This window comes from Acomys russatus, chromosome 30, assembly GCF_903995435.1.
Source record: "Acomys russatus chromosome 30, mAcoRus1.1, whole genome shotgun sequence".
In the NCBI taxonomy this organism is placed as follows: domain Eukaryota; kingdom Metazoa; phylum Chordata; class Mammalia; order Rodentia; family Muridae; genus Acomys; species Acomys russatus.
This window is the reverse complement of record NC_067166.1, coordinates 34,366,750-34,384,911: the sequence shown is the minus strand read 5'-3', so window position 1 is coordinate 34,384,911 and position 18,162 is coordinate 34,366,750. Positions and strand designations below refer to the sequence as shown.

The following is an 18,162-nucleotide window of genomic DNA, read 5'->3' as shown; positions in this document are numbered from 1 at the left end:
TGAAGAAATTAATAAAATATTAAAAAAAAGAATGTTAAAGACAATAACATTTCATAGAGACAAGTAAAAAGTGTGACATAATATTCATTATCATGAAAACTGCCACCTTTAAATGCAAAGTTGTTAGAATCTGTAGTCACATTTTACCGTTGATGTTAGACACAGAATATTCTATCCATTTCTACTCTCTGTGTGACTGTTTAGGTTTAATATAAGATCGTGGAAATAACGCGAGCGTTTACCTCAAGGACAGTGATGTTGATGGCTGCTGTTGTTTCCCCTTCTTCTAAAACCAGAAAGCCCACTGCAGGGACAAAGTCAACCCCTGGCTGTGCTAGGTTCCCTTCTGTTCCGTTTTTCGAACTCAGTATTCCAGGAACGGTGGCATATGTGACATTGATCGCACCTAAAGGAATTTGTTTTGATGATTACCAACACCTTCAAAAAAATTCTCACTGTAAACTCTTTTGCTATTATTGTCAGTCCCATTATTGGTCCCAACGCCACATTATTTCACATGTAAGAGGCAGCACAGCGATGTCCCACTGCTGTCACAAGGACACAGGCCCTACCCTTGGCTTGCAGTTTGCCTATGGGATCTGCTTTGGCCAATATTACAGAGTGAGAGCAGTGATAGAATAAATTTAAGCGTATACCCAGAAGGCCTGGCATACTTTCATTTGCTTTATTGTGTCTTTACTTTTCCCAAAGGGATAATGAGAAATACAAAGAAGAAGCCACGTGTAGGCCGAGCCCGGCCCAGAGGCCGCAGAGCAGCCTGCTACTGAATAGCTGAGACTGATTGGCTGTGTGGAACACAGCAGCCTTCCTGTGGAAATAGGCAATTCCTTTGACATTTGTAACAATAAAGAAGTTACAAAGCACTGCCCTAAATATTGGTTTTTTTTTTTTTTTTTTGAGGATTTACATTGCCACTGTCCGCATTCACACACAAATAGAATTTTAAAAATAAAAGCAAAAGCTCTTGCCTAGAAACCCCACTGATCCCCCTATCCAGATCTAGCCAATGGACAGGACATTCTCCACAGCTGAGTGGAGAGTGGGGTCTGACTTTCACACGAACTCTGGTGCCTCATATTTGACCATGTCCCCTGGATGGGGAGGCCTGGTGCCACTCAGAGGAAGGATAGCAGGTTACCAAGAAGAGACTTGATATCCTATGAGCATATAAAGGGGGAGGAAATCCTCCTCAGGAACAGTCATAGGGGAGGGGAATAAGGGGAAAATGGGAGGGAGGGAAGAATGGGAGGATACAAGGGATGGGATAACCATTGAGATGTAATATGAATAAAATAATAAAATAAAATAAAATAAAACCCCATTGACCACTTATCCAGAGGAACACAGACCTAGAGACCCAAACTCTCTGTTGATAAAGAGTTGAATCGTTACGTTAGCCTCCTGGAGCAAGACGAATCTTGAGGCTAGAGCAAAGTTTACCACGCCATGGGGCTCGTCACTAGCTTCTACGGTCAGGACAGCTGCATAACCCTGGGCATCGAGCAGAGCGGCTCCCGCTGGCAAGACTCCTAAAAACATCAGAGAGCCCCACCGGGGAGTCAGAGGGCACCTCAACATTCCTGAAACCAGTCAGCCCTCAGGCCCCTCCCAGTCATTCTCAGACTCACAGGAAATCCCTACCCCATTTTCCTCCCAGACAACAGAGTGTGAATTCTATGTGGCTCTTATTGCCATTGTTGACTATGTTGGTTGTCAGACTTATAGAAATTAATAAACAGGAAATAACCTACCCAAGCAATTTGCTAAAAAGTTAGCAAATTAAAGTTATCTATAAACAGTAATTGGTCCAAAATCTAAATTGGTTTGCTAATAGAAAAACAAATTCAGATTTTTTTTTAATCTTTGGACATGCATTTTATTAAAAAAAAAAAAAGTATCCAACAAGTAAGCTACAGTGGGTAACAGTGCCACCCAGCCCGTTAAGCTGAGGTAGGAAGATCATGAACTTAAAGATAGCTTGGGCTACACAGTAAAGTTGAGACCAGCCTACGCTACATAGCAGGGCCTTGTCACAGAAAACTAACCTCTATATAGAAGCATCGAATTGTTAAAATCTTTCTTTTTCAATATTGTTTATGTATGAGTGTGGCTGGTGTGTGTATGTGTGTGTGCATGCATGTGTACATATATATATATGTGCATGTGTGTGTGTGCATGTGTGTATCTGTGTGTGTGCATGCGTGTATATATGTGCATGTGTGTGCATGTGTGTGTGTGACAGTGCACATGTGGACATTAGTATAAAACCATGGATGTAGATCCTCTTTCTCCATTGTCTACAAGGTCTTTTGTTGGTTGCCACTCTATATGCCAGACTAGCTGGCATGTGAGCTCCCAAGGATTTCCTTGGCTCTACCATCCACCCTGCTGTAGAATTGCTCAGAATTACAGATATGTACAAGCATGTCCAGCTTTGGTTTTAGGTGTCTGAGTCCGGGCCTTCACGGTTTCACAGCTAGCACTTTACCCACGGAGCCGGTTGCCCAGCCTAGTTAGCAAAACTTTCAGTGTACTTTTCTATGGCCTGTCAAAGTAAGTGTTCATATGTAGTAGCCTAGTAGTTTTTTTTTTTAAATATAATATTTCTGTGGGGTGGATAATATTTAAAGCAACATTTTCTCAAAGGCAGAATCTTACTTTGTACTTCCGGATGGCCTGGCACTTACAATGTGAGCCCAACCCATAATCGCCCTCCCTCGGCCTTCTGAGCACAGAGATCACAGATGCAAAGCACCATTCTGGCTCCAAAGTAACTTTCTTTTAGTTAGCACATGCCTGCTTGTTAAACACGGTGATAGAAGCTAGCTCATTTCTTTCTTGTCTGATATGAAAACACCAAAGAAAAGTCCAAAGACGAAGTCTAAGTTACCTTGGGTCTTGACATCGTACAGAACAACCTGGTATACTTCTTTCTCCTCAGGAATACTGTCATCCAGCAAATGTACAAATATTGTCTTATTCAATGTCCCCTACGTCAAACAGAGAAATACCATGCTTGTGTTGTTATTGCACAAAAAAAAAAAAAAAATGTCTGTATTATTTATACTGTGCAGTCAGGCATAGCTTCATATGAACTGAACATTGTCCTAGAAATTAAACAGAAACCATGGGCTTGAGATATCAGGTTTAAAGCACAGGGGAAACTAGCTTGTCATTATGACCGCTCAGCCAAACAATTTAAAGCTTTAGCCCATGACTGGTGTATATGAAAAGGCAGTAACAGGAAGAGATCGATGCAAAAGCGATGATAAGAAAAAAGTGAAAAAAGAAGACAACAGTGTCCTGGGGGTTCCGGTTATTAGATGCTCAACCCAGTGTACAAGGCACTAGCAACTGGGCATTGGCTCCACATCAAAGCAATACAAACGAAGACAAATTTAATACATCAACCAAGCACACAAGCCAGGTGGGTGGAAAGTGAGAAGGATGAGAAATGCAGTGCAGTGGTGCTCAGTGTCAACTCCATTTTTCTCAAAATGGAGTTTTTTCTGTGGAAAAAAAATATATTGCCAAACTTCTCTTTGTGGTGTTACCTCAGAAAACAAGAGTTGACCTGTAAAGTTAGCAAAATTGACTTCTAGATTTTCTCCAACAATTTTCCAGTCAACCGTGACGTTGCCTCGGCCAGGGGGTGTTCTTACCACGTGGAACTGCAAAATCTCTCCTGCAAGTAAAAATGCGGATTAGCAAGCTCATAACAGAAAGGAACTTAATGTTCAAACTCACCAAAACCCACACTCAAGCACGCGACTGCTGCAGGCTCTTTTCCAAGAACGTAATCGCGCTCTCTGTTCTGTTATGAATTTTCTAGTGCATTTTTACGCATGCTTGTTACTCATTAGACCAAGATCCTACTGCTAAAATGCTTTCTGTGGGTAGAACTTCGGGAAACACAAGGTGTGTTACAGAAGTCGAGGGATCCGCTGGTAAAATGGGAAGGAACCGTGTAAGCACGCCAAGGGATGCATGCAGCGGAGCACCGGTGCTCTGTGACATCACATGCGCACGGTCAAACTAGTCAGGACATGAGTGAATGCCTTCCTTCATCTCCCTAAAGGACACTAATTACTTACACCAGTACGCAATGTGATCTTACACAATGCATAAAAAAATGCCAGCAGATGCCTGAAAAATCACATTTGTTTAGGTTGCAACTTACATATACCACCAACCATTTTGTTTTATACAAGGAAATACAAAGAAAGGTGTCGAATCTGTCCATTAACAGCTACCTGTCACTTCGCCACAGTCACATTAGCATTCCCTAATAACTGGACAGGTATCTTTCTTTCTTAGCTTTTATCAACATGTACCATTTTATAAAGCTGAAGAAAACTACCATAGTCCTTTCTTTCAGTTTGTTAAAGGGCAGAAGGAAGGCACTTGGAGTTAAGCTGATGGCTACACGACTTGCTAAAACTGCTCAAATTGCTAATTCTACATATGAAAATAAAGTTACAACACACTATAAAAACAGTCTTATTAAAGTTATGATGAAATGGGAAGCGGCATCATTTTTAAAGGCTTAAAGAACACATCGCTGTTTGCAGTTTGTAGAACACAAATAAAGTTGAAATCCACAAGTATTCACTTAAAACGCCATTTTTAAAAAAATAGCTTTTACATTTATTAGCCATCTTACAACTCTTTTCAAACAAGAGTAGAAATAAAATAGACACACCATGTCCTAACAGTTTTTCCAACTAGGACATTTCTAAACTTCTAAACATAATTGATGTAAACAGATATTTATTTCCCTTTATTTTTATTTTTGGTATTGCTGAGGGAGCCCCTCCCCCACCTGCAGACTCCTGCATGCCAAGGGATCACCTGAAAAATGAACTACAGCTTCAGACCTCAAAATAGTATTCTTTTTTTTTTTTTCAAAATAGTATTCTTAATAGAAATTTCTTAAATTAAAATATCATGACTTCACTCATTTAACAAAGGAACCCACCTTCATGGCCTATGACAGATCGCGATGCTGTCTGAAAACTGACAATTCCCGCCACATTGTCATTGGCCAAGATGTTCACTCTCACGGTGTCAGAGCTCGGCAGAATTCTGCTTCCCCCTTCAGTGTACACCAAACGAATGAGGATACTTTCATCATCCTCTGGCTCAGAATCATCCAAAATGGTTAAAATGGCCATCTTTTTTGTTTCGCCTATTAAAAGAAAAAAAGTTAATGGAATTAAAAGGTTAAGTCAGTAAAATACCAACCTACGAAACCAAAAAACAGCCTTCTATGTTTAAAAGGTAAGAGCAAATGTGTGCATTGTAACCACTCAGGGCCCGTGAGCAACAGTGCCACCGCCACAGCAAACTGCGTACGTTAAGTTTCTTGGTTTTTAAGGTATGAAGCACTGTAAAAGTCTCACTGGGGACATATTAGGAAGAAGACATCCAATTGTAGAAAGTCAGTGGGGAGAACTAATTCAAAGACTGAGTTACTACTCCCTGGGCTTTGTCAAAAAAGAAAAAAAACAATGATCGATCTGGGGAAAGATGGCTGAAGTCAGGTTTAGGAAGAGTTGCTTTAAGGACAGGGTGACGTCACTTCTATTGTGCCATTGTGTGAATAGTCTTACTCATCCCAACGTCTCCTGCAGCGGCCACCACCAGCACAAATGGCACACAGAGGAATGACAAGCTCTGAACAAAGACGCCTGCATGCGTGCCCTCAGCTTGGGATGGGTAATTGAGATGGCAGCGTCATGCACTCGTTTTTAGGACATTTTGCAAGGAAAATGGAGACCAAGGCGGAATGTGGTGAGACGGTTCAGTGCAGCAAAGGGGAGACTGTTTGACATAGGGCTCCATTAGCGGCGAGAGAGCCAGAAAGGACCCTGAAACACACCCTGCCTCTGCTGGTCACCCAGCAAAGGTCGTTTTCAATTCCCTTCAACATTCTAGAAAGAGAGGATGGAAAAGGAGAGACCCCACAGCAGTTTCATCAGTAAGTACTTCAGGACCAAGACTGCTCCAAGAGGCTGTGTTATCTTTTATTTTTTCCATTATGGCTCTGGGCATTGGACCAAGAACCTTGATTTGAGACTACGTATCATCTAACAATCTACGTTAGATACAAAATAAAGTCTATATTGTGCAAAGATAAAGTTACAATTCAATATAGTAACAATTTATATAACGGCTCTGCTTTATATGACATAGCTGTTCATATTTCCCAGAACTATGAGGAATTTTTCTATGACTTTTTTTTAAAAATCTCTACCCCCATCTTATTACATTGCTCTCATTCACTTGCACACAGGGGAAAACGTTACCAGTTACCAGCTTTACCTCCCTCCACTAGAAAGAGTTTCTTTAAGGACAATGTGATCTCATCCCTATTGTGCCATTATGTGATTTGGCTACCTTTCTACTTCCCCAAGCAATGTAGTGAGAAATGACCAACATTGTAGTGAGAATATTGCTTTCTTTAAAAACCCAGTTATGTTCTGTGGACATGTTTTTCATTTAACTCCATGTGTGGAATACGGGGCTGCTTCAGTCGGCCCGCAGCCGTTAACTATGACTGCCTCATGCTGTAGCAGGGGCGTGGTTTTCGCCTGCTGCAGACAGTTGAGCTCTAGGGACTATGGAGGGGATATAAATGGGAGAGTCCTGAGAGGGCCTACAGCAGCGGCTGCGCTCCCTTATTTCTGCTCCCCACTACTGCTGGCCCCTGCTGTTGCATTGATTGCATTTGCTGAATTGCTGGTTTGCTGGGTATTCTGATGATGAAGAGTGGACTAGGCCTTAGGAACCCAACATCCCTGATCAGCAGGAAGTAGTCTATAGAGGTCTACACTCCCTACCCCGTCTAGCCTTCTTGCTCACTTACCTAGTGGTGGGGCCTTGGAAGGTATTGGACTAGAGAAAGGTGGTAGATATAAGAAAACAATAAATAATCCAAAAAAGAAAGTATGCCTCCATAACATAGAAATGTTTTCTAGCATTTTGTCTTTATTTTATTTTATTTTATTTTATTTTATTTTATTTTATTTTATTTTATTTTATTGCGACAGTCTACCTAACAGAGCCCAGCATTTCCTCAAACTCAGTGTGTAGCTGAGAATGATGGTTAACTCCTGCCTCTCTTGACTCCATCCGCTGAGTGCTAGGATTTGAGGTATAGATTGCCACACTTGATTTACATGGTGTTAGGGATTATATCCAGGGCTTCATGATGCCAGACAAGCATTGCACTGACTTAGCTATCTTTTAAGGCAGCATCATGACATTTTAAGTTTTTATTCTCAAACATAATGTTCATTAGATATCTTTTAAGTCTACTACATATGTAGTTACTGGTTTCCAAAAAATGCATGTTCATTAAAATATAAACAGATGCAATGAATTGCTCTGAGGCATAGAATTACTAAAAATTAAAACTTTTATCCAGTGTATATTCTGAGGGTCTTATAAAAACGTGTAACTTTTTCAATCAGGAAAAAGTCCCACTTGACTACGGTTTCTGCAATTAGTCAACTCAGGATTTTAAAAATATCCTGAATAAAATTACCTTTACTATACTGAGCCAAACGATGAACTTCCTCAATTTTAAATATAATTCAACTAGAGCTAATACTGAGTAAAAGCGAAGACAATCTCATCAGCCTCTGTTGACTGCCTCTCACACGTCACTTATGAAGAATTCCTCAGCACTCTTGTTTAAGTTGAAGAATATTGCAGCAAATTGACCTATAACAATACAACTGTCAAGCTTCAGGCTACTTTGACTTAAAAGTTTTCGCTGACGCTCTATCTTGCTTTATCTAGTGCATTTGAAACCATTACATTCTCAAATAGCGTTGCTTCTTTAACAGGTTTGTATGTAGGTCCATAGCTCATTCTTGTTACTTTCCCTATAAAATAGGAGGCTGCCCTGTGATTGCTTCTGACGTATGAAAGCCACCGTCATCATGCATAAAAGAATAAAATTCACATGTTCCCTCAACATCTTTAAAAACATACATAGACAGGGTCATACCAGCCCTGCCAGGATAATCATTTATAGTCTGAGTCACTGTTGTTTGTAAAGCCACATTGCGTGAGTAAGAATATGCAGGTAGATTGAGTATTTATGAATATTATCATGCTGTTGGTTCTGATGACTCTACGAAGAAACACTGAAATCCATTTATACCATGACTTACCTTCTGCAAAAGTAAGAATGTCTCCGGCACCTACGAAATCTAAACCTTCAGTAGCTGTTCCGCCAACAACGCGCCACTCAACTATCACCTGCCCCAAGCTGCCTCCCGTCCTGTGGACCAGCAGGTCCACTGAGGTCTGTGGCTGCTCCTGCACTTCCACGCGTGAGCCATCTTCTGAGGTATTGGGGCTAACGCTGTAGATAACGAACACTCCAAAGGCATCCCCGTTCAGCCCTATGACCACCGCAGAAGTGTTCGGGTGCCCTACAGTTGGCTGGTTTTCTAAACTGTCTGTGATGTTCATCAGGTGAACTTCAAGGAGAGAAATGAGAAAACTTTCATCCATCTCGGGAACAGCATCAGGAAGCACGGAAACGGTGAGATTTGCGTACTCGTCACCTTCCAGCATCAGGACCCACTGTCTTGTCACAGGCTCATAGTCACTGCCGGCAACTGCCTGGCCACTAAACAGAGAGGCCACCCTCGTCACGTTCTTCTGGTAGGTCTGGAAGTCTGAGCCGTTCACAGTTAAGCTGGCCCATGACGTCATCCAAAAGCACTGAGGGCCATCAGCGGTACTGACAACTGAAAACCCTGAGCAGGCATGTTCCTTGAGACACAGAGTGGCACAAGTGTACAGAGCCTCCTGCGCCGCAGAGACGTTCACCCAAGTTCTCCAGAGAGGGTCGGGCATCCCCTGAGTTGGCGATTCATAGTAGGATAATAAATCTTCACCGTTCTCAGCTGCAAGGGCCACTACATCAATGTCAGAGGTACTGTAGAGCAACAACAGGCGGCCAAAGTGTCCTCCGCTAAAATGTGGAAGGAATGGGAAGCCGGTTAAGCACCCCGACTGTTCTGGGGGGGCCACACATAGAAAGCAGTGCTGACTGCAGTTCTGAAAAGCACCATTAGTGCTATTTGACACACCAGGACTAACACAGCCATAGTTCTTAACTCTGTTTGTCTTTTAACGTTTTATTTTCTAGTGTGCAACTATGCTGGCCAGTTTTCAACCGAATGATGCTTATTTTTTTTTTTTTATCATGCTATGAAAATAGCTTTGCAAGGTAGGCAAGTGGTGTCCACTTCAGAACTGCCAGACCTATATCAGCTTTTCAACTATAAGATTTCGCTGGAAAAAAAAAAAAAATAACGATGACAGAAAAAAAAAAAAAAAAAACCAATACACACACGTAGAGAGATGTAACTACTTCGCTACAGGTCTCTTAACATTCTATGTTCTACTTCTACTTCTGAAGGGGCAGTGAGCACTATGCTCCTTACATAAGAAATGTAAAACAAAAACAAAAACCCCAAAGGCCTAGAAGTTCACTTTACAAGCAATACTCAAGCTGTATTCGAGATCTGAGTAGAGCGTACCACATGGTAAAACAATGGGTTTTGGTAAAGCACAGTGGGGTGAGAGCCATCTTTACTTCACTAAGTAATAAGCATGACTAAGTCTTTCTATCACGATCTATAATCCACTTAACATATAATAACAGCCCGTGGAATAGGTCACAGGAGATGAAAACACGAGTCTAGGCTGTTCATTTCCGGTCCTTCGCAGCCCACACTCCCATGTGTACCTTCTCCTGACAGTTACGTTAGCACAGGAACTTCTCTCCAGAGGCTCCTGGATATGATAAACCGACTGGGTGAAGGCTACTGAGCCGTAAGGGTTATCGTTGGCAGGAATGACAATGTCTGCCACCCGGTCTAACCCAATGGCACCTCCACCAGAGGCGTAGCTTAGTTGCACTTGGACAACCTAAAAACAGAGCGAAAACTTCCTTAACAGCATCCCAGCTCTGAAATAGATGATGCAGGAAAACATCACACACATTCACAGGATAAAAAAACACAACAAAATGTAAATGATTTCCCCCCAAAAAAAACTGCCCCAATTACACTCAGAAGCTCACACATATAATAAAATAATACAGATCAACTTTTAATTGCAAAGCACAATAATACATAAGAAATTCAAGCTGCTCAAATCACTTGTATTTACTTACGTAGTTGTGGGAATCAGTTTTTAAATTTAAATCTTATTTTTAATTAAAATTTTAAATGTAATAAAGTAAATTTTTAATGATTTAAAATTTAAATTTTAATTAAGTTTAAAATTAACTAAAATAATTAAATTATAAATTTAAATTAAAAACATAAATCTATGTTTATCATTGTAATAATGTGACTTTCAAAACCTAAGCCTTTCTTATTTAGGAAAAATACTGCATATCCATTTCAGTGGTAAGCAAATTTGTTCTGGTTCTCACCCATACTATATTTAAATAGTAATAATCAACAAAACTTTAAAGAATCATTGCATAATACCATCTAAGTTTAGAAAGAATGAAAGAAAATATAGTATATGTATTAATGTATGGTTAATATTTTTAAGTGAATAATGGCATAATTTGCCATTAAAATATGCAGTTATATGGATTGTTATTAAAAGAAATATGAGGTCTGGACTTCAATAATACTTGAATTTCATAAAATAAAATTATCTGTGGTAACATGCCAGCGAGTAAACAACTTTTTTCTATTTGCCATATTGCATTTTCTTCATGAGAAATACCAGGAAAAAGAACCCAGTATGCATGTTATAATGGTAGAAGAATAGAAGAGGGAATCTGTGGGAAATCAAAATCTGCACTTAATTACAACTGTCCCACACTCAGTAAGGGACAGAGACACAAGCCAGAACTATAGGGAAAAATGTTGCGTAATTATGACATATACACACACACACATACATACATACATACATACATATATGCGCATGCATAATCACTTAGCAAAAGTATTTTAAAACACACCATAATTGCACACACAAAAACAACCTTAAACTGGCGAGCTAGCCTGCGCACCATGCATTCCTAGACCACTCCTGCTTCTGTGCTTTGAAGGAAACACCTTCAGACTAGCATTCTGTGGGCCCCCACAGAAGTCACGCATTTGTCATTCCTAGAGCAACAGTTATCTGTTCTGGTCACTATATAAGACAAGGCACAGTTTACAAATGTCATTCTATGCTAGTCAGTCCTCTCACCTCTTGAATCTCCGGGACGTCGTCAGCCAGGACCTCTAACAACAAGGTTTGAATGGTTTCCCCAGGGGCAAAGGTCACATTACCTGAGACAACTCGCAGGTCGCCAGTAGCAAGTTGTCCATTAATGGTGGCAACCCATTGAACAGTAACATTGCCGAGTGTCCCAGAATTTCGAATTATTGGCAGGTTTACCCTCACTGAGTTAAACTCAGGTTCCTCTACCATAAATTTAGTATTCTGAAAACCTGGAGGGCAGACAGAACAGGTGTTTTTAGATACAAAGTGAAACTGTGACAAACTAAGACCGAGCTGGCGCCTCTGAGAGAAGGGATTCTCCCCTCACAGGTTAGCAGTATGCTGTGGCACAGGCTGGACCGGACGGCCAGTGTTCCCCAGATCACAAATGGCAACAGAGGCAAGGCTTTTGCCCAGCATGAATTGAATAAGCCCACAGAGTACTGAAGTGCTGCAGGGCTAGCCTGGGCTACAAAGGTAGTTGCCGTTTTGGCTTCCTAGCCGACACTATGCGGGAGAAGGGCTCCATTTCACCACATCCCCCTATTTGTACAGAAAGTTAAGCAGCCCAAATATGAGGGGAAGTTTCGCTAATTAACTATTCAAAAAAATACATAAATGTAAGAGGTGGGCATGAGGACCAGTGCTTATCACCCAGCATTAGAGACGCTAAGAAGGGGAAGTCTCGGGTCCCAGGACAGCCCATTCGTCACAGGTAGCAAGACATCATCTCCCAAAGCTCAGCCAAGAATTTACAGACCACATCTAGGAGCCAGGCATGCCACAAAAGGCCAACACATTACAAGGAGCTCTATGCTAAAATGTGTTCTCTTTCCAATTCCTAGGTAACCATTAGCCTATTAGTAGCCTTATGTATAAGTAATAATACCTTAAAAAAAAAGAAAACTTGTCGGATCCATCTTAAATAAAGAAAAGGCTATTACCTATGACTTAGAGAGTAAAAGAGATAAACAAATTAGCGTGGTTACCGAACAATCCATAGGGGTCATCAGAAGCCTGGATGGTAATGACCGCCTCCGTGAGAGTGCCCAGCTTGGCTCCTCCCGTCGTCTCGTTCTGCAGCTGCACAAGAAACGACTCTTCCAGCTCAGGGTAGATGTCATTGATGATGTATACGGGCACGGCCTTGCTGGCTTCCCCTTCCAGCAAGACCACGTCTGATGACGCAACGCTATAATCCTCACCTGTGCAAACAAGAAGATAAACGGGAAAGCGGACCTCAGGGTCGGCATTTCACGTGCTACGTCGAGCTTTGCGGATACGCTTGGGAGGGTCTTTCTGGAAGATGTCAGCTACATTCCCTTCCAAAAGGAAAGTTGTACTTCTCAAACTAGAAAAGGTTAATGTTTGATAACAGACACCTTCCTGTGTTTTCGAGTGCACGCCTTGACTGTCATAAAGATGTGTGTCTGCACACACCTAAGTTTTCTGAAAAATTCATCATGTATGCATGAACAAATATAAAAGTGAGACGAAGAGATTTTTCGAAATACATCGGAACAAAACAGACCTAGAATCATAGTGACAGTGGGAAAACAACTGCACAGCTGTCCAGATGCCACAAGGGAGCATCCCCACAAAGGTAGTCAAACTCAGCAGCTGCTGCGGAGCACCTGGGGAGAGAGAAGGGGGTGTGCCTTACAGGGCCCTCAAGGCTAACTTCTTCCAACACTCACCACTGCTGCCTACCACAAAGAAGGCTGCCTAGAGGCAGCCACATATGCGTAAGGATGCTCGCCACAAAACTCACACATACACACACACACACACGAGTGCGCTCGTACACACTCATGAGCACACACACACACAGGCTTGTTATTTTTCAAACAATAATAATGTCCAGCTGGTTTGTCTTTTTAAATTAGGCATGGAATTTCATGCGTTCACACTTCTGTTCCTAAGAGCGAACGAACACACACAGGTTCTAGCAGGCGCTCCCGAGCAGATCCTGCTTTGTAGGCGGAAATACCAACGCTAAGAAGGCAGTCACCTAATTCAGCAATGAAAGCATATTGTTTTTACATAAAGTTGTTAATGCCAAGCACTGTCTTGCTAAGCACATGCTCGTCATAAACGAATGAACAGGTAACATAATGGGCGCCAGGGACAAGTGGATTGAGGAGCCCAGAAACCTATGGGCTTATTCGCCTGTCTCTTGGGAGTTATCAGGCCATGAATCCCTTTCAAAAATGGTAAGTTATGGTGTCCTGGTTTGTTCTTCCTTAGTTTACACACCTCCAGCTCACCAGAGCTTTTTTATTTATGCACACTTTTACTATGCATTTCCCCAAATTTGAAAATTCAACATCACAGGTGAATGATGTTGTGTATTTGTGTCTAAAAAGGTCTAACTATTGGGAGCTGAGGGTGTAGCTCAGTTGGCAGAATGTTTGCCTAACGCACACAAGGCCTGGGGTTTGATCTCTGGCACCGCATAAACCAGTCTGGGGTGGGGTTCATGGCTATAAACGCTAACACTGTTGGTGAAGATCAGAAGTTCAAGACCATCCTCAGGTACATAGTGAGCTGAAGACAGACTTAGTACATGAAACTCAATATTAAAAGTGTGTGGCGTGGGGGGGGGGATGTGTGTGTGTGTGTGTGCGTGCACGTGTGTGTGCGTGCGTGAACGTGTGTGTGTCGGCCATGCCTTTGTCCTTTCTTCCAATCACACCCTTGCGACAGCTCGCAGATACGCGCCACCCTCAAACACCCCACCGCCCCTCACATGTCTTTTCTTACCCGCTGCTGCAGTGACCGGCACAGCTTTAAACTTGACAGAAACGTCTGCGAATGTTCCTCCCGTTCGAGTCACATTGATAATTGGTCCAACGTGATTTTCTGCTACGCAAACAGTGGGCACTGACAGCTGCACAGTTCCAAATGCATCATCATTGGCAACAATAATGAGATGGGCCACAGTCTCCACCTTAGGCCCGAGGCGTGGGGAACTCGGGACTGGAAGACATGAGAAGAGGCAATACAGTGCATCGCTACAGCCTGACTCACAGCCATCGAAAATCCAACTGCATTCTCATTCTCTCTCCTATTTGTTTTTTAAAAGTTTAAATATGTGAGCCGGGCAGTGGTGGCGCACGCCTTTAATCCCAGCACTTGGGAGGCAGAGGCAGGTGGATGACTGTGAGTTCGAGGCCAGCCTGGTCTACAAAGTGAGTACAGGACAGCCAAGGCTACACAGAGAAACTCTGTCTCAAAAAACCAAAAAAAAAAAAAAAAAAAAAAAAAAAAGTTTAAATATGTGTACCTGTCAGCCCTAATATAGGCATTGGAAATACAAAAATAAGGTACATAGGAAGTCTCTTTTAGCACATACTCTAGGAATTCAAAACATTATTAAAGGAACGGTTCTGCTATAAGAACATTTTAACCAGCATTAAAGAAATTGATGATCCAAGTGTAATTAATCATGAACTTATGTAGCATTAGTCAGACACTAAGAATCTACACAATTATACTGTTACAGTTAGGTCACTGTCACACTATGGCTAAAACAGAATTCCAACAAACAAAGTTGAGTAGGTCAGTGCTAGACTCCAGAGCCTTCGTCCAGCTACAGTCTTCACCCGTCTGTGGGACGCACACTGGTGCTCACCCCCTCATCCTACTGCTGTCCAAGCGCCCTCTCTCCTCCCTCTTGCTTTTCCTAACATTCAGTAATCACTGTACTGATCTCTTCTTTGAAATAAACTTCCTGTGTGTCCACATAAAAATTCGCAGGATTTGTCTTTCTGCACATGGCTTGTTTCATTTGTAATAACATCCTCCAGTTCCATCTATTTTCCCACAAACACAATTTCAACCCGGATGTGTTTAATGATATCTTTATGCAAATAACAATAATAATATGTGCACCCTTTTTTCTATCTATCTGCTGATATACTGAATTAGCATATGCCTTAGCTAGGATTACTGTTGCTATGTTGAAACACTGTGACCAAAAACCCTGAGGAGGTTGACTCGGCTCCAGTATCCTGAGTCACAGTCCACTTAAAATAAGCCAAGGCAAGAACTCAAACCAGCTGGGAACCCTGAGGGAGGGGCTGATGCAGAAGCCATAGAGGAATGCTGCTCGCTGGCTTGCTCCTTATGGATTGCTCAGCCTGCCCAGGAACAGCACTGCCCACAATCGGCGAGGTCCTGCCCCGTCAATCAATCAGTAAGAAAATGCCTGACAGCCGGATCTTACGGAGGCATTTTCCCAACTGATGTTCTCTCGTCTCAGATGACTGTGGTTCATGTCAAATTGACAGAAAACTAGCCAGCACAATGTTTTTGATATATTTGCATATATAACTGATATATTTGGATTGCATATATACGTGCATATACATAGACACACACGTTCTAGCAATAAGTACTTAACGCCACAAAGAAGTTAATAAAATTACCTAGAGTCACTAGTACCTGTCAGACATAAGCAAGAAATAACCTATAAAAATTCATGTCCTCCTTCAAATGTAAAGCTCTCAGGCAGCCACATGTAATGCCCACCGTTATGCACAAGGGGGCACCCTACTCTGAAAAGTCTACTCACACCGCTAACACTTGTTTTTGTCTATTAAAATCTGGGTCTGTCTCTCCCGGTCCATTCCACCCTCCCTTATTAATTTTGCACTTCTTTGCTCTTTAGCACGCATAACAGTGGTTCTATATTACTCCATAAAAAAGCATGCTGACTCACGCTCCCATCTGGAATTATATAAAGGAATTACATTCATAGTGTTTTGGCTATTTGTATATGGCAGCCTTGAAGAAAATATCTTTCCTTTCTTGGTGAGTTTAAAATTCTGAATATAAAACAGTATCTATCATATCTCATCATTACCAACTTAAAACATCTATCTAGACCTAAAAACATCATCACCCCTAAATCACTAAGCTTAACTGTAAAACTAAACTATCTGGTCTTCAACCCCATCAGAGACTTGAGAAGGAATAAAACTTAATTACCTGAGTATACAAGGGGTACAGGTTAGCAGCTTCCCAAATGAGAAGATGACAGAGACAGTTAGCTGCCTGAACAATCACCCAAAACTCTCTATAATGTTGGAGTGTCATCTTCAGCCTTCTGGCCCAATATATCTGACAGACATATTTGTGAGGCAGGAAGCGTTGAGGACTTGCTTGACACGACTACTTATTAAAGTATGACTTCTAAGGAAAAATACATGCCCAATTTCCAGTTGCCTTAAGGAAAACCTTTTACAAAGCAATGCTTTCAGGGATACTTGGTGCTAAAGAGATAGCTCAGTGGTTAAGAACACTTGCTGCTCTTACAAAAGACCTGATTCAGTTCCAAGCACCACATCGGGCAGCTCACAACCACCTGTAAGTCAAGGCCCAGGGGATGGGATGCCCTCTTCTGGCCTCCTTGAGTACCTACCTGCATGTATGTGGTACACACGCACTCAGGCACTCACACAAACACATAAAATAAAGGGAAAAAGAACCTTACAGGTAGCTTTACTTACCTTTAATCTTCCCTTTCTTATGGAATTTTCTGTTATATATAACTTGAAGTTTTTCGTTTTCATAGCCTTACCTCTAATAGTACTAACATATTAACAGACACTTACGTGGACGAATCTGTCCTCTCTCTACTAAAGAAGAATTGAAAAGTTCAATGAACACAGATTCTGCCTGTTCTGGCTCATCGTCATCCAGGATTGAAATAGTTATGGCTGCCTCAGTCTGATTTGCTCTGAAGAGAGCCAATCCAGATGCTGACACATAATCGCCTCCTTGAGTTGCTCTAGCTAAGTGAGGTGGGAGATAAGGCGGCTTCTCCACGTCATCTACAGTTGCGTATGACACTGCCACTTCTCCCATGAGGCCTTTCAACCTTAGTATCGATAGTGTGACATTCTGGGATGCTTCTTCAACACTAACAGATCTAGTTTCGTTAGAAAAAATAAACACCCCATGAGGATCATCGCTAGCCAAAACTGTCAGCGTGGCGTTAGTGAGAACGCCCAAGGAGCCACTGGAGACGCCAAGGATGGACACGGAGAGCGCCTTGTCCAGTTCTGGCTCTTCATCCGGCAGTATCTCCAAGGTGACGCAGGCAGCCCTCTGCCCGACAGCAAACGTGATGTTGCCAGAGGTGACGGCGAGGTCCCCATCCGGGTCAGAGTCTACTTTCCAATATAAAGTCACGTCAGACAGGGCTCCCTGAGTCCGGGTGACCTATGAAATAGTTAAGATTTTTTTTTTTTAAAAAAAGAGGCAGGAGTACTGGGTTAAGAATTTTATCTAAGTACATAATGGTAGTGAGAAAGTAGATTTTAACTTGTTTTTTTTAACTTTTACTTTTTTTTTTTAACTTTTACTTTAATTTCCTAAGTTATCAAGACTGTGAGGCTACTGTAGACAGTCCACAACCTACTCCTGAAGTCCCCAGGGAACCTTACAGGTAGAGGGTGTATAAAACTGACTATGGTAGAAAACCACAAACTAGATGTAAAGCGTTCAGCCTCCAAGGAGATCACAGCTGTTATCTATCATCTGTGAACTTGTAACACATACTAATAATGAGGCAACTGTGGCTGACGACTTATTTCATTTCTGCACAAACAAGAGATATTCTTTATACTTCTGAAAAAAGACGGTGCATTCTCCACTGTAAAGAATAGACCAGTGACATTTTTCAGAGTTCTTTTCAATATATTTGACCCAAAGTACAACAAAGCACAGTTAAAAAATGTTGTTTCAATATATTAAGAATGAAAAGCCTAAAAATGTTCTAAAAAAAATTCTGCTAATAGTCCCAGTAATAATTTCATTTGTATTTAAAATATCATTTTCACCTCAAAATAAACTGAGGTGATAATTTTATTA

General features: G+C 41.6%; 1 protein-coding gene across 1 annotated transcript in view; it reads right to left on the bottom strand.

Annotated features, from left to right (window-relative positions):
* The window catches only part of Adgrv1 (adhesion G protein-coupled receptor V1), a 469,943-nt gene that overhangs the window by 390,747 nt on the left and 61,034 nt on the right, over positions 1-18,162 (bottom strand). The window contains exons 26-36 of the mRNA XM_051172399.1: positions 16,902-17,511; positions 14,047-14,262; positions 12,273-12,488; positions 11,269-11,513; positions 9,797-9,978; positions 8,205-9,016; positions 5,000-5,209; positions 3,576-3,706; positions 2,912-3,011; positions 1,371-1,550; positions 243-406 (exon numbers count right to left, since the gene is read on the bottom strand). Of these exons, the coding sequence (XP_051028356.1) occupies positions 243-406; positions 1,371-1,550; positions 2,912-3,011; positions 3,576-3,706; positions 5,000-5,209; positions 8,205-9,016; positions 9,797-9,978; positions 11,269-11,513; positions 12,273-12,488; positions 14,047-14,262; positions 16,902-17,511 (3,066 nt within the window). The remainder of the gene's footprint in view (positions 1-242; positions 407-1,370; positions 1,551-2,911; positions 3,012-3,575; positions 3,707-4,999; positions 5,210-8,204; positions 9,017-9,796; positions 9,979-11,268; positions 11,514-12,272; positions 12,489-14,046; positions 14,263-16,901; positions 17,512-18,162) is intronic.